The 15,091-nt window shown below is 54.0% G+C and overlaps 1 protein-coding gene across 1 annotated transcript; it reads left to right on the forward strand.

The window, feature by feature from the left end:
- Nucleotides 1-12,204: 12,204 nt before the first annotated feature.
- On the forward strand, nucleotides 12,205-14,440 carry CABS01_12464 (uncharacterized protein; the record flags this gene model as incomplete). The annotated part of the gene is made up of 4 exons (XM_060545817.1): nucleotides 12,205-13,188; nucleotides 13,388-14,030; nucleotides 14,106-14,304; nucleotides 14,395-14,440. The coding sequence occupies 4 exons, from the start codon at nucleotides 12,205-12,207 to the stop codon at nucleotides 14,438-14,440; spliced, it is 1,872 nt and encodes a 623-aa protein (XP_060396352.1).
- Between the last annotated feature and the right edge of the window lie 651 nt (nucleotides 14,441-15,091).

A 15,091-nucleotide genomic window follows, 5' to 3' on the forward strand; every position in this document is an offset into this window, starting at 1 on the left:
GTCCTGTGTGTGTTGAGAGATGGCGCCTGGCTCCAGGTACCGACCGTACTGACTAGGGAGCCTCGTGCCGAGTGGGGGAAACTGGTTTAGTTTTTCTTTCCGTCTCTTTCTTGTTGCTTGCTTTCTTTTCTCTCCTTCGCCAAGGCACAATATGGTCCGCTTGATAAAACTGGCCGACTAAGGTACGTACGTTAGCCCAACTGGAGAAACGGCGGTCGTCTTCACGTCAGTGTAGACTCGAGCTTGGCGACTTATTTCACAGCGCCAAGTGCGACGCAGTCCGTCTTGTTTGCGCCTGATGATTAATATCCGAGATACCTCAAGTAAGGGAAGCTTTTGAGGCTTGGAAACACCGCATGCAGCAATGTACGCCGTACTGTGCAGTAAACAGTGTGTGAAAGCCTGGCTGATTGGAGCAGCTTGTCGAGAACGCCCATCACAAGGGCAAAAAGTACGTACCGACGATACGAAGCGCAAGGCGAACGACGGTGGGGAGAATGGTGGGTTCGGCAGGCACGGAGGGAGAGTGTGTGGGTGTGGGGAGGAAGGGCGGGCACAGAGGCTTCAGCTTGCTGCTTCAAGCTTGTGAGCTTCCACGACACTGAGCAGTTTCTGGACAAAGCGTCTCGGACATCTCCCTTAGTCAGCCTCGCAACTCCAGAGCACGCACCTCCTCTGGCTCCTGCAAGGTGCGTGGGCTTAGGGATAGCCGTCACGCATTGTCCCGTCTCGGGTGTCAAGGTAAAAGTGACAAGTGGCTGATCTGATCTGCTGCACAGCCTCCTCCCCTCCCCAAATCTTATGTAATGAGCTATGCTAGCCAACCGGCAGCAAACTTGTCTATTCCGTTCTCCATCGTGCCACCGCTCCTCTGGATCCCATGTGCGATATCCCGATGACCACGTGCATTTTGTGCTGAATAGGTACGAGTACGTTTCTGGCACGGTACCCGTACAGAACAGATACTCTGCACATGCAACGCTAATCATGCCTTGGTCATATTCGTCCGCGAGCCAGAGTGCCTACCGCAGTGATCATCGGGCCGTATTTGTCTACTTGAGGTCTACGGATATTGTAAGTGTTTTGACCACTCACTTCTGAGCTATCCGTACTTGACGTCGAATTTCCTGCCGTCATCTCCCCACACAAAGGTCGTTGACAGCATGAGGAAGTACCCGTACCTGCCCTCGCAGGCTCGCTCCTTCCAGCAAATGTCAAGGTTCATCCATCCTCACGAAGCCGCCCAACCTTACCGTGCGGACACATCCAACCTCATGCTCCGCTACAACACCATCTTTGCACTTTATCTGACGGCCAGGCACCCTTTTCGCCATCCCCAGTCCCTGTCAGTTTCCGTCGTGGCATCGGCGCCACTTTTCACAGCTCATTATCCTGGCCTCTGCGAATACACACCGAGAACCTATCTGTACCAAGTACTCCGTGTTCTGCATACCACCGTGTATACGGGCACTCGAGCTTGAAGCAACGCAGCCCGGATGAGAGTTCCCCCTCTTCATTGTCGCAATCCCTCCCGCCCGGAGGCTTGTCGTCGATCGTTACTTCTTCGCCTTCTTTGCAGCCGCACCACACACACACGACACGATAATCAACACTCTTCCATTTGACACTATTTGACGTCTTGTTCTTAAATCGGACGTGGCCCTGTCGCGCCCTCACCCCAAGGGCCCAAAGCCACCAATCCGACAGCAATCGGTCAACACCTATTCATCACCGCACGGCATTTGTTTGCCTACCCGCTTGGCCTACAAGGGTCTACCAATAGGATCAGCCATGTTGTTGAGCCTTCAGTCAGCCAAATCGTCGGGCCCGCTAAGAACCCTCCTCTTTTCTGCGCTGCCCTTCGAGGCTCCGATACCTTGACTCAGACAATCGCCGCGAGGAAAGAAATGAAATGATCGACAGTATTCGCCAAAATAAAGAAAGAGCTCGGGGCTTGCCTGCTTGTTGACGAACCCCTATCTCGGTATTCCCGTTTGGATTACATGGTCCAAGATCTTGGAGTTCCACCAAGAGCACTTACCTGGACAAGTCTCGTTGGCAGCACATTTGTCTACCAAAGATGCTCGGTCTGGAAGGGAACTGCCCTGTGCTGGCTAGAGGGAACCTTGTCCACAGCTCCTTGCTCAACCAGCCTTGCCAGAATTTTGGGATCAATCACGAACCACGATCGAGTGCAGCACTGTAGCGGCCTGCCATGCTCAGGTGGCCCGAGTTTTACGATACTTTGCGTCGGAACCCCCACATTGGAACTAGCAAGAGCCTTGTGGGATACTTTCGGCAAAAGAATCGTTCAATACCCATGGCACCACGGCTAATGGACAGCGCTTGTCACAGCTGCGCCGATCTCACATTGCCCTTCATTGTGAAACTCACGCCGGATCAACCTTTAAAGAATTGCAGACTGACGGCGGCTCTCCTGCCTGTGTGGCAAGCCACGAGCATAACTGACAGCATGGTAATACAGTCAAGTAAACGATGCTAACAGTTCAATCCCGCTCAGCGACGCGCGATGGGAAGAACAACTCAACCGAGCGAGACACCTCCCAATCGAAAGGCCATGGTAATTACGGTGCGATACAGTATCCGCAATGGCCTTGCAACGGGACATCTTTCCGGACATAGGGATAATCACCATTCAACTACCCTTTCCCAGACGGCGGCCGTCCCTTACGAAATCCCATGTCTTGACTGACTCAAATGCATCACCCATTTGCGGCCCCAAATATGCTTGAGATTACATTTACATTGACTTCTAGGCAATACCGATCACTGGGTTTACTTCAGGGGCAAGCAAATAACGCATGGAACATATGAGGAATTGCGACACTCCGCTCAAGTTGATTCTTTGATCATCTCTGCAGCCGTTCGACCTTTTACTACAGGGATCGCGTCTGCTCAGCATTATCAAAGTTGAAGGCTCAGCCACACAGCAAGACTCGAGACCGAATTCTTAGATGCCTAGCTCCCTTGCGGTGCACCCTATCCATTTTTCATTCCCACACAGAACAGAACGCATCGACATTCGAGTCAAGTCCCTAGAAGAACATCCACTAACCTAGGAGGAGCACTCCATAAGAAAGAGATGCGAAAGACCACCACACAGTCTTCGTAGACCAGCAAGCGTCAAGACTTTACATCGCACAGCTCATGTTCAGAGCGTCAGGCTCTCAGCAATGTTAGATAATCTCCGCCAAGAACCTCGCAGCTTCGGTCTGTTGTTGTACGGGTACTGGAATTGCCCGCTCTGTTTATTCCGAATACCTACGGAGTACTACTCAAACGCCTCACAGAACCTTGCTCGCGCTTCAAAAGACCCCAATCTGCATTGCAGGCCGGCCCTTGCAACCCGCTCTCTCCGGGATGCGGCAGCTTGCACATCATCATTAAACGCAAAAGAGTGGGTTTCTGTTAGTCGTCCCACGTGGAGGTTCGATGAAGGGAATCCGGCGGCGCCATGTCTACTTGTAGGCGTGCATATCTCTCAACCTAGAAGGGAAAAGAATGAGACAAGCAAGACAAGTTAGCCGCTGGAGACATGACAGTTGAAGCTGGCCCAATGGAGTTCGTCTGCCAATGCAGTCATGGGTGTGTACGTACCTACATTGCTCCGTACGAGGCGCTTCGCGTTCGCTCATCTATCGACACACCATCAGTTCATACGGCACAGCGGCCTTGCGAGCTCTGGTATCTGGACTCCTTACTCAGACACTGTGTGAACCACACGTTCCCTTGAGGACGAGGGTGCGGGGCTGGGCCTCAGGGTTGGTGGGCAAAGGCTCTATGCGTTGCCTTTCCGCCCGTGTGACGGCCCATCGGTTCCTCAGATTTGTGTGCCACGTTTCTCCCACCTGCCAGTGTAGGATCTCCGCTGGCGTTCGCTTTGAGTGAGCCCATTGGGTGGTTTATCAACTCCCGGGGTACAGCCCACCGGCAAGACCATCATACGTCCACACGAATGCAACCCACCGGACCAAGCTCGCAAGCATCCAGTCTCGGTACAATATCGATTGTCAGCATGCTTGCCTCTTCAACAGCAAAGCAAGAATCTACTCTTAGGTGGCAGACGAGGCCACATCTATAATCCCAGAGTCAGAGAGTGCTGTTGTTGCGAAGGGCTCCAAGAAGTCTCCACGGGGGCAGTTCCCAAATGTTTCTGATGCTCCAGAGACTTTGACCGACTCTTGTCAGATAGCTATCCAAAAGCCACTTACTCCGTGCAAAGCGAGCCTCGTCTAGGGACCCGACGGTTTCTAATTGACTCGCAAACAATAGAGACGAACCAGTATATACGCATCGGTCTGCCCGTGGCGTGTTTGCTGCAATAGCGAGATGCATCGTACTGTTATAACAAAGGGTCGTCACTGGTACGATTACATCTCTTGCTGATACCACTGATTTTCGCCGCTTCCCCAGAGAAACGAGGACGACAATCCCCCGCACCCCGAAAGCAATCCATTCGCCGCCTCCACACACCGTTTGAGTATGGGTATATTGGTATGCAACTACACAGTGGCTTCTTGCACTCAACTTTGAGACGGTAGAGGGCTCTGCGCCTTCTGCTAGACCGCAAAACAGTTTACAGTCCAGTACACCGCGTAGCGACTCAGTGAATGCTCACAGTAAATGCCGACTGGCGTCAGGGTCGCCCCTGGGAGGGATCGGACGGGCAATGCGAGGCCTTGTTCAAGCAATCTATCTGCACTGTATTTCGCCGACACAGAGCCGTCCATGGACCCCTGTGCCTCGCAAGACAGGATCACTGTGTCGGTCAAGGTCCGTTTTCGTCCAGATGGGATCGTTGCAGCGGAGACATCTACCGATTGAGAAGATCGTCATACCTTACCAAAAGCACCATGCTTCGACTTTCGCTACAATCCAGAGAGATTTTGGTTCGGAATAGGAAACTTTGCTCTTGAGGTTTCATGAGTCCAGTCAGGCAGTCTGAGGGTTCTCGAGTCCTCTTACATGTCGTCCAGTATTCGCACTGCTGATTGAGCATTGGGAAACCAAAAGACACCACGTCTTCTTCTGTGCCATATTGAGACAGCCACTCTTGGGCATGTAGCTTGTCTCGCGCTGCCATTTGCAGAACGAAAAATCCGAGCAAGAAAGAGACAATAACAATAATAAACAACAATGACGCAGCTGGCATTCAAGGAGATTCAGTCGAATAATGATACCATCTCCGTCAGAAGCAGCATACCAGTGAGCTCAAATACTCTCGGATACTAATGAAAGCCTCTGTGAGCAAGCAAATAAGATAGGCGACTTCACTTCCTAGCCGAGGCCTGATACGATTATTGAAATCGAGTGCATCTCAGTCACGTTTTGACAGGGTATTAGCGACCCAATACGGCATCAATCGCATGACGAGATCGGCATCTGTGCTACCACAAATAGAGGACATTCACACGCCTGAGATCTGACGCCGCCGCGCACTGGCGCTGCTTGTGTCATCCTCGTCACAATCAATTCAGCTGTGACTACTCATTCCTGCGAATGTCGAGGGTTCAGCTGCCCTGATGGTTTCCTGGATTCAGTCGAGTCGTCCTTCCCTTGAATGTATGATTCGAGCTCGCCGATCAACGGCGAGTCATTGCATAGACACTCTGAGCTACCTATGCCATCAACTCGCAACCTCGCACGAGACCCACGGTGAGGGGCTTCAGATTCGATAGTAACGATCTTCAGTTGTCTCGAATAGGCCAGCTGCAATACATTGCTCGAGGAGCACCTCGCTAGTGCCGGCGACCCTCGTCCGGTACGTATACAGAGAGCATCGAAAGTCCAACGTATGCCATGCACCTAGCCACTTTGAGGGCAATGATGGCTCTGCGTTGCACTGCAGCCTCACAACGCCAACAGTCCTCAAGCTCCTCTTGGGTGTTGATCGAGTTCCGGCTATTGGACGTCATGATATCTCCGGTATCCCTTGCTTCTTCCCCCTCGCATCGTCGTCAATTATTGCTACAATAACCTTTCATCGCACAGCAGCTTGACGAATACGTCTTTGTTGGCTCATCAACTTCGACTCCTTTCAGCAGGCTACTCTAACATCACTGACATTCTCAGCTCACGTTCGCTGGCTTGGGTTCTGCACAGACTTGACTAAACGGGTCGCCATTGAATGTCTGGCAAACCTGATACCGGCCTACATCGTCTTGGGGGAACAACTATCCTAACCAACAACAGTTGACACTTGGTGAATCAGACGCAGTGCTCACCTGTTCGTCTGCAGAGCCATCAGGTTGACTAGACTCAAATTCCAAAGGCTGAACCTGGCGTTTCCAGTCGTCGACCAGAGTCTGAGCGACTCCCAACGCCTTTTCGGTCACGGCCTATGCAGCGTCACCTCGGCTAGCCTTTGCCCCAGAACAGGGGCCCGAGTGCAAAGACGGAGGAGGTCTCGTTGTGGGTGAGGACCGGCCAGTGATCTGGTAAGGCCGAAGCCGACACAGGAATTCTGTTCTTGCGAGTTGCCTGCAAATTGTACTCGGCCTCTGGGTCAGATCGGTATATCTACGCCTATGTCGCATCCAAATTTAACGGTTGGCCACCAGGCTCGTGGCTACGACAGGAGAACCATTCCACATATGATTCGATTTCCGGTCACTTACATTCCTCGAGGTCACTTCATCTGACCCACGGCCGTAGCTACACATGGTACCATATCGCCAACAAGGACGTTTCCTAGCCGAACGCTGCAAGGCTAAGCCAACAAACGTGTGTGAAACTGCGAAATTCGGGCTTTTGTCCGCCACATGCACGGAATAGCTGTTGTGACCAGGCACCGTCGTACTGAGAAAGTTCAGATGACGAGTTCTTGTACCGATACGTGATACATTTCTCTCCATCTAAGCTTCAAGCTTTCACCCCATACAACGTACTGTCCCTAAGCGATTCTCGGACGGCACCCGCACGGTGGCTCGGTCTGCTCAGAGTTGGTTTGAGTGATGGCCAGGACTCTATTCTTCCCTCGAATATCCTCGGAGGCCCCATCCTACAGGCAAATCGAGCCCCAGTCCCGCAGCAAACCATCGATTGAGAGGGCGAGAAAAGCACCAGTTGATTGCTCGTGAAGGCGCCGTACACGCCGTCAACGGCTTTTAGCTCTTGCGGCTATCGGACGATGTCTCACGCACAGTCACAAACAGCAACGATGGACAAACGGTCAAAACATGGCGTGATGCTTAACTTTTACTTCCACGCGAACCAGGCATGCGGACCTCTTTGGATTTCATTTGGGAACATAATCCTATCCTATTATTGGGGTCGATCCCGAGAAGTATTCGTTGAAGATAGCAACCACCAGAGGGGGACCGTTGAACTGCTCAGCTTGAGGGAGGTGGTCGCAACTTTGTGGTTGTCTAGGCCTGATGATCTACACCAGGAAGGTTTACCCTTGCTGGCACAGAGCAGCGAATGATCCTGGCGCTCATTTGATGGGGGGATCTTTGACGGTCGCCGCCACTACGGATACGCAAGTACTGTGTAGGTGCTGCGTCGGCGGCTGGATGACGAAACAGGGGCAGCCAGGACAGCGAAACAAGTCTATTCTGGCCTTCGATTCATGCTATCTGAAGGAGCTTCTTCTTGCCGATTCGTCGTGGGTTCGGCGACCAGGAATACAGCTGTCTCGAAGAGCTGCATGCCGCCCTCGTAAGCAACGAATCATATTCTGGGCAGAAAGAAGCAGGTGATGGGGGCCAAGAGCTTCATCCCCGCAAAGCATCTTCCGAGGCAAGCAGTCTACGAGATGTAGATCCCTACGAGCTGGGAAGAAGTACGGGCAGATACGAGTTCGACTTTAGTTCATCGATCGTCGACCCATGTATCGGTATCCGTGTCTTTCACACTGATAATTTCGCCAAGGCCTTTTCCCAGGCACCCAAGCCTTCGTTGAGCCTTGTCTCTTACAATCAGGTGCGGCACGGTGCGGGTACGAGATCTACTAGTCGTAGGTCGAGGAAGTTATCACTTAGACTCGAGGGGTACACCCAAGCGAGGTCTTTTCTTTTTGCTTTACAGCTTGCTTGACACGAGACGGTCTCTACGCTTTGACCGAGAGATCTTGTTTTTTTCCGACCTGTCAACGACACCGTCTGGGTCAGCTTGGCCCTAGTAGGCAAGGATGGGACAAGGCAGAATGATCTATCATTCACTCTACGGAGTACGTGTCTGCCCGAGGAGACGATGGACGATGCAACAGGGTTGTCTCTCGACTGTTTGGTTTTTGGGGAAGGCGTGTGAGTGCATCTCAATGTGCACTGGACCGCCACAGCTCACATATTGGCAGAGGTGTCTGAGACATTGCAAGCTGTGCGACGAAAACCTGTTTGCGGCGGTTTGCTCTCTTCCTCGTGGCGTGGTGTGCGTCCGCCGGCCACCCGCATCAAAGCAGTCTAGATTTCGCGTCCCAGTTGGCGCCCTTCCCCGGCCCTCCTCTGGCCGGTAACGAGGGAGGGTTTCTCGTGGAGGGGTCGTTCCCACCCACACCATCGGTATCCAGACAAATGTTTCCCGAGAGGTTCACTTGATGGGTGATCATGCGTACCGGCATGGGTTTCGGGGCGTGGATCGGCTACTGGGGCCAATCTCGAGGGGCCAGCCGCGGCCCTGGGAGAGAGAGAGAGAGAGAGAGATTTCGCCTGCCGCGGTGCCACGACAATGGGGGTTCACCTGAGTCCCAGATGGCACAAGGACCTCCCGACGGATCCTTTCATTTGCTCTGTAGCGGCGTTTGTGCGACCATGCACGATCCAGAGGCACGCGAGGGCGGGAGATTGGCGATCAGTAAACCAGCAGTCCCCAAGATAAAAAAAAATTAAATAAAAAAAAAGGAAGAAGAAAGCGGTTTGCCATGCTCCCCCCTTGAAGCAAACAGCCTGTGCAACCAGCGCGATGGGGGGGGGGGGGGGGGGAAGCCACCCCCCGGGCAAGGAGGGGCCCCCCCCCCCCCCCCCCCCCCCCCCCCCCCCCCCCCCCCCCCCCCCCCCCCCCCCCCCCCCCCCCCGCCCCCCGCCCCGCACCCCGGCGGGGGCCACGGGGGGGGGGGGGGGGGGGGGGGGGGAAGCTAGCCACCGAGGATCAGAGAGTAGCCTTCCCGCCCCCCCCCCCCCTCCGAGGGTCCGTTCTCGACTTTTCCCCGCCTTGCCGCCCATGTCCGGGCACTCGGTCCGGGTCCGCGAGGGCAAGCCTCAGCCGATAATCATCATTTTAAACTACCTGGTCCTGCTGTCACGGACTACTCTCACGATGGGGTGGCATGTTGTGGGAAACCCATTTGAAGATTTCTCTCCCTCAGGATCCACGGTTGGAACTATTTTTAAGCGGCACGGGAAAACAGAGAGGGCTGAGAAGGATGGCGTCCCCGAGCGATGAGTGCTTGCGATAAACCCGCTTTGTTTTTGGAAACAACTCATGCGGGATCAAGTTGGACGTCGTGGCTTAGGGTGGGCTTGCCCGACTCAGAGGCAAGGGAGCTCGCAGACGATCTGTTGACTCTTCCCCTTTTCCCATCTATCGTCATCATCACTCTCACTTCTCGGCCTGTGTGTGTTGCACAACGCTACGCAGCTCCCTTTCGGGTCGTTTTGTGTCCCAGCCACCCGGGGAGAAGAAAAGTGTAGGTATATCGAGCACTCTCTCTGTCTCTATCTCTCGCTTTTGCACACCGTTTTGTTGGCTTACCCACCCCATCAAACACAGCGCCACGGGTGTCCGTCACCCCTTTCCAATCTTCAATGTACGGCTACCTACCTGCTCAAGCTAAGGTAGGAGTAAGTATGGGCGGGGTTGCACCTATGGGCGGCAGCTAGAGTAGTGTAGCAACTATGCATCTTTTTCTTGCCATCTTGATCAATCCTTCGAGCCTGGGCCCCCCTCCGCATCCTCCGTTGTTTGATGGATTACCTAGGTACTTACCTACTCTGGGCGTACGAAACCTCCTCAATCGTACGTACGGTAGGCCCCGTTGCGCCGCATGCGGGAACCGGACTCCTCCTCCTTCGCGCTGTCTGTTTGAGGAAACCATTTACGGATACTTTGATCCTAGAGCGGTCGGTGGCGGGAGCGGTCGGCCAAGCGCGGAGGGAAAGGTTTAGGAAAGGCACGGATAAGCGTGGGATTTAAAAGCGAGATGGTGGCTTGAGGCTTATTTTCTTTCTTAGATCTGACAGGATCTGGTTGCGCTCGCGCGGAGCAGCTCTCTCTCTCTCTCTCGCACGCGCGCGCGCGGACTAACTCGATCTTGGGGTTTTAGTCTTCTCCTTGAAATGTAAGGTCGTCAGAGGGGGAAGGAGGGGTGGTGTATAGGGTGATGGGGTAGTCTAGGGCGCGGGTGACGGAGAATAGAGGTGGACCGGCGCACAACGCCTCAAACGACGGGGGTGGAGGAAACAGGTTCCTTGGTGAAGATTGCCTCTGGTGATTACAACGAAGTCGAAAAGAGAGAGCGGTGCTAATAACGGATTGTTTTCCGAACGGGTTGGAGAGAGTTACGCCTCCTAAGTTTGATTCTCGCGATCGGCATCGGCGCTGGCGAGGTGTGTAACAATCGAGGACTGGCTGAAGCTCGAGGCTGAAGCTGAGGTTGTCCGGTGGTGATGGAGGGGAGGTCGGGACCCGGCGGTTTGGCTCACGGGTGAGGGGGAGGAATCAACTTTGACGGCGAGCCCGTGGCGAGGGGGTGTTGTTCTCTTTCCCCTTCAACGGTGCGGTCAATTGAGTGAGTGAGTGGGAGCTAAACGTGGTCTAGAGGTCTCGATGCAGTGAGCTGCTCCTGGTTCTAGGGTGTTGATCATGGTGATCTTTTGGAGAAAGGCCTCCGCGAAGTGTGTTAATGCGAGGAGAGGAGGCGGCGGTCGGTCAGTCGGTCTGGAGCTCCATTGTGTAGCGGTGTCCGGGAAGGAAGGGGGCTGGATCTCGTGTACGACCTGAAAACAGCTTTTGGTGGTTCGGATCGTGAGAGGAGGCGAGGACTCTCGGGCCGCGAGGCGTCATCTGGGTTCCTATTGTTGGGACCATGATCTGCATATCACTTCTACTTTTTGTTGTAGTATGTGTGCGTGTTTCCCGCGCGGGCAAAGATCTCGTGGCTAAAGGAGTGAAAAGGTGGGAGAGGGACGGATGGCGGCCAGGCGTGGCCCGCGTGGGATAATGTCTCTGTTGCAAGCAGACGGGATGACGAGGATCTTTCTTGGACGATAACGGAATACCATCGCAGCTTGACCGCGGCTGAAAAGGCTCTAGTATTGCCTGGAACGGGTAATCCCCCTCTTCGACAAGAACGAGGAGCAGGGATGTGCACTCCGGAAGGAGTTATGCGAATCGCTTGATGCCGGTGACTCACTGAAAGGGCGAAGGTCTCGCCCTGTTCTATTTTTTAATCCACGTTCGATGGTTGTGATGGCTTTTTCTCGCTCCCTCATGTGACTTTATCAGACCACGCACTTTCGAGCGGACGCCATGAGGTTATCTAGAAAGGCATCTACTTCCGCAAACGGATGGCTTTTTAGAGGAAGAGAGAGAAGGGTGGGCCAGGAAGGCTGGTGTGAGAGAAGTCGAGACCAAGCTGCTGGGACAGAAGGTGGCGCCTCTGAATCATTGTCGGCATGGCAGGCGAGAAAAGTCATGCATTCCATTTGCTCATGATTGTGATGCCATGTGGCATCATTAAGATTGAAGTGAGGGCCGAGGAAAGGTGTACATAATAGAGTGGGTGGTAATGGGACGCCGTAAACGCGGAGCCGGTAATGGGCTGCGGAGTTTCGGAAAGCTTCATTGCGGAGTTTCGGATTGGCTGGGCGCGAAACCGACCGTCAGACGGCCGTAGTGTGGGGCCGCAGCTAGCGGACTTTTGTGCTTACGCGGAGCGGAGTTTGACGCCTGCTCCGCAACTTCATCCCACATTCCCACCGGTCTCGAACGGGGGTCGAACAACCATTCGCTTCTCTCCGAGAAACCTGGACGTCTTGCAGAGAGTACCTTACACTGTCACTAGATCAGCGGACGCAACGCAGCCCCCGACGAGGATCAAACCGCGTAAGCTGACTGCCTTGAATCCCTTTCTGAAAGGCACGAGATACAGACAGAGAGAGGGATACGAGAGAGGATTTCGAATCGTGATATCGCATAATTCCACTCTCACCACTTTTTCCATCTTTCCTCTGTTCCCCTTTCCCCATGGTCAATCGGATCCAGCTGGCCGTGCCGACCCATCTATTATCCGCCGCCGCCACTGCTCCTGTCTCTTCCCCTTCTCTCCACAACCCAAGACCCGACGCTGCCGCAGAAGCAGCAGCAGCAGAACAAGAAACAGCAGCTGGTCATCAGACCCAGCAATCGCAACCGTATCCGCAGCAGCAGCAGCAGAACACAAAGAGGAAAGAAATGTCCGCCGAAGGCCTGAAAACGATGAGTGATCTGGCGGACGCGGCGGACAAGTCCCGCCAGAAGAGCTGCAACGCCTGCGTCCGGAGCAAGCGCCGCTGTGACAAGCGGACCCCGCGCTGCACCCGCTGTAGCGAGAAGAACTTTTCGTGCGTGTACCAGAACCTGCCGCCCGCCTCTGCCAATGGAAATGGTAATGGTGGTAGTGGTGGTGTTGGAGTTGGAAGCCTCGGCGGCCGGGGCGACTCCTCTTCCTCCGCCGGGGGTATGATCAGTAACCCAGACGACACCCTCCAGGCCATGGACATTGAGGAGGACTGCGGTAACATCAACGATGACCTTCCTCCCTTTGACTTTAACACACTCACCGATCATCATCTCCAACACCAACAACATCAACAACATCATCATCACCAACCTCAGCTCCAGCAGCAGCCCACGCCCGCCTCGTCGTCATCCTACCTCGACGGCGGTCTTCCCACAATAGTGATGACGGAGGATATCCACAGCGGCATCGGCAGCGGCAACAACAGCGGGAGCAACATCGACAACGCCACGTCGGTGCCGTCGACGTCCTCGCTGAACCTCGACTTGAATGCCGCCAACGCGCCCTTTGACTTCAACTCGGTCATGGATTTCCTGAACGCGGACCCGACGGCCGGCGGCGAGCTCCAGCTTTGGGAGACGCCGTTGACGCCCATCGTTCAGAAGACTATGCTGCCTGAGATTAACCAGCTGAGTCCGTGTGACTGGGAAAACGAGATGGGGGAGGCATGTGTAAGTTTATGAAGCTCTTCTCATTTGTTATGGTTCTTATATCTCACGTTACCTCACTGCTCTTCGTGTACACCTCCCTTAATACGTTCTTCCGTGCTCGTTTTCCGTCAGAGCAACATTTCTCTTTCCTTTTCTCTCTTCCTCACCAGCCCTACCTCACACATGTCCGCGGGATGAAATACTCACGCCAGCTTCACAGGGCGGCTTCCAACCATGGCAAATCCACGAACCAAACTCCCGCATCGGCCACCTCGTCAACGTTGTCAAGAACATGCACGTCGTATTCGCCCAGACCAAGCAGACCCCCTTCCTCCACCGGCACCTCTACCGCGGCGTCCGCGAGACGCCCAGGCCCCTGATGGCGGCCTACACCGCCATCTCGGCGTACGTGGGTATGACGGAGTCCAATAAGGACTGGGTGATCCGCGCCCTCTGCGAGGGCGCCAATGAGATCCTCAAGAGCGGTGGTAGTAGCACTGTCAACGCCAAGGACTCCTCAACGACGACGACAGCAGCAGCGGGGAGCAACATCACGGGGCACGAGAAGCTCGCGAGGGCGCAGGCCCTGTTCCTGATTCAAACGGTGCGGTGCTTTGATGGCGACATAGCGCTACGGGCGCAGGCGGAGCGGGACATGGGCGTCTTCGAGAAGTGGTTAAAGGACCTCGAGGGGTTGAGGGACAACTTTGACGAGGTTCATCTGCTAGACGACGGCGCGTTGCGCGGGAGGCCGCCGCGGTCCTGGGAGGTGTGGATTTTTAACGAGTGTGTGCGGCGGACGGTATTGATGGGGTATGTGTTTACGAGCATGTATCAGATGCTCAAGAGTGCTGGCGATTTTGGTAAGGCTCCCATTTTCTTTCTTCATGCCCGCCGCCCCTTTTTCTCCCTTTGCAATCAATACTGACTGTGTTAAGATCCTGACCTCGGTCCGTGGCTGATCCCGCACCGCTGGACCTTCTCGAGGCACCTCTGGGACGCTCAGTCTTCGCCGGCTTTCTTCACTGCGTGGCGCGAAAAGCCCATGTTTTTGGTCAACAGTTTCTTCGTGCAGGGCGTCGCCAAGATAATGCGGCCGGCAGATGTAGACGATTTCGCGAGAATGTTTCTCACCATGTGAGTATTGTCCCTATTGCATCCCGGTGTCTTTCTGGTGGAGAAGGTGATGAGATTACGACGGGAGGCTAATCTGCTCGGTGACGATAGGAATGTTGGTGTTGAGGAGATGAAGCATTTTATGCTCGAAGTGTAAGACACGTTGGGTCACTTTTAGAGTGGTGTTTGATTAGGTTTGGAAGCGTACGGTACTGTCTCTAGGCTCTACGTCCTTATTTATATGACGAAGGAGACACTCGGCGGGCTTTACTGCGCAGGTTATATTGATGATACAGGAGTTTGGGAGAATTGGTATAGCGATTGATTTACCGCTATTTGGCGCTTTCTTGTTGGTCATTCTCGTCAGTCTTTAGAAGACCCAGACGCTCACTATCTTCATACCTTAACGGGCCTGAACAGTAGCCCACATATTTATATTTCGTTCAATGAACCAATGATCATTACTACGGCTGATCAGGGTCATTCTAACTTTAACTTATCTTCTCAATGCAATACGTAGCCCCGGGACTGGGCGAGTAATGTATATTGAGCTGAACCATCAGCAGCGCTCAGCGGCTACGTCAGAGAGGTATTCCGTAGCTATCAGTCTTCTGACCATACGGTAGAGAGGCACGGGCAGTTGTTCAGTCGGATACGTTGCCAGGCTTCTCAAAGGGTTGCCAGGATCTAAGTCTGTTCGGGAGGAACTTGAATGCACTATATTTTCCCTCATAATCTTCAGGCATGTTTCTCTCTTCCGATGCTGAACATATGCCAGTAATTCAAAGACACCGACTGTCCGAGGCAT

Source organism: Colletotrichum abscissum (assembly GCF_030869225.1).
Source record: "Colletotrichum abscissum strain IMI 504890 chromosome Unknown Scaffold_38.1, whole genome shotgun sequence".
NCBI classification, from domain to species: Eukaryota; Fungi; Ascomycota; class Sordariomycetes; order Glomerellales; family Glomerellaceae; genus Colletotrichum; species Colletotrichum abscissum.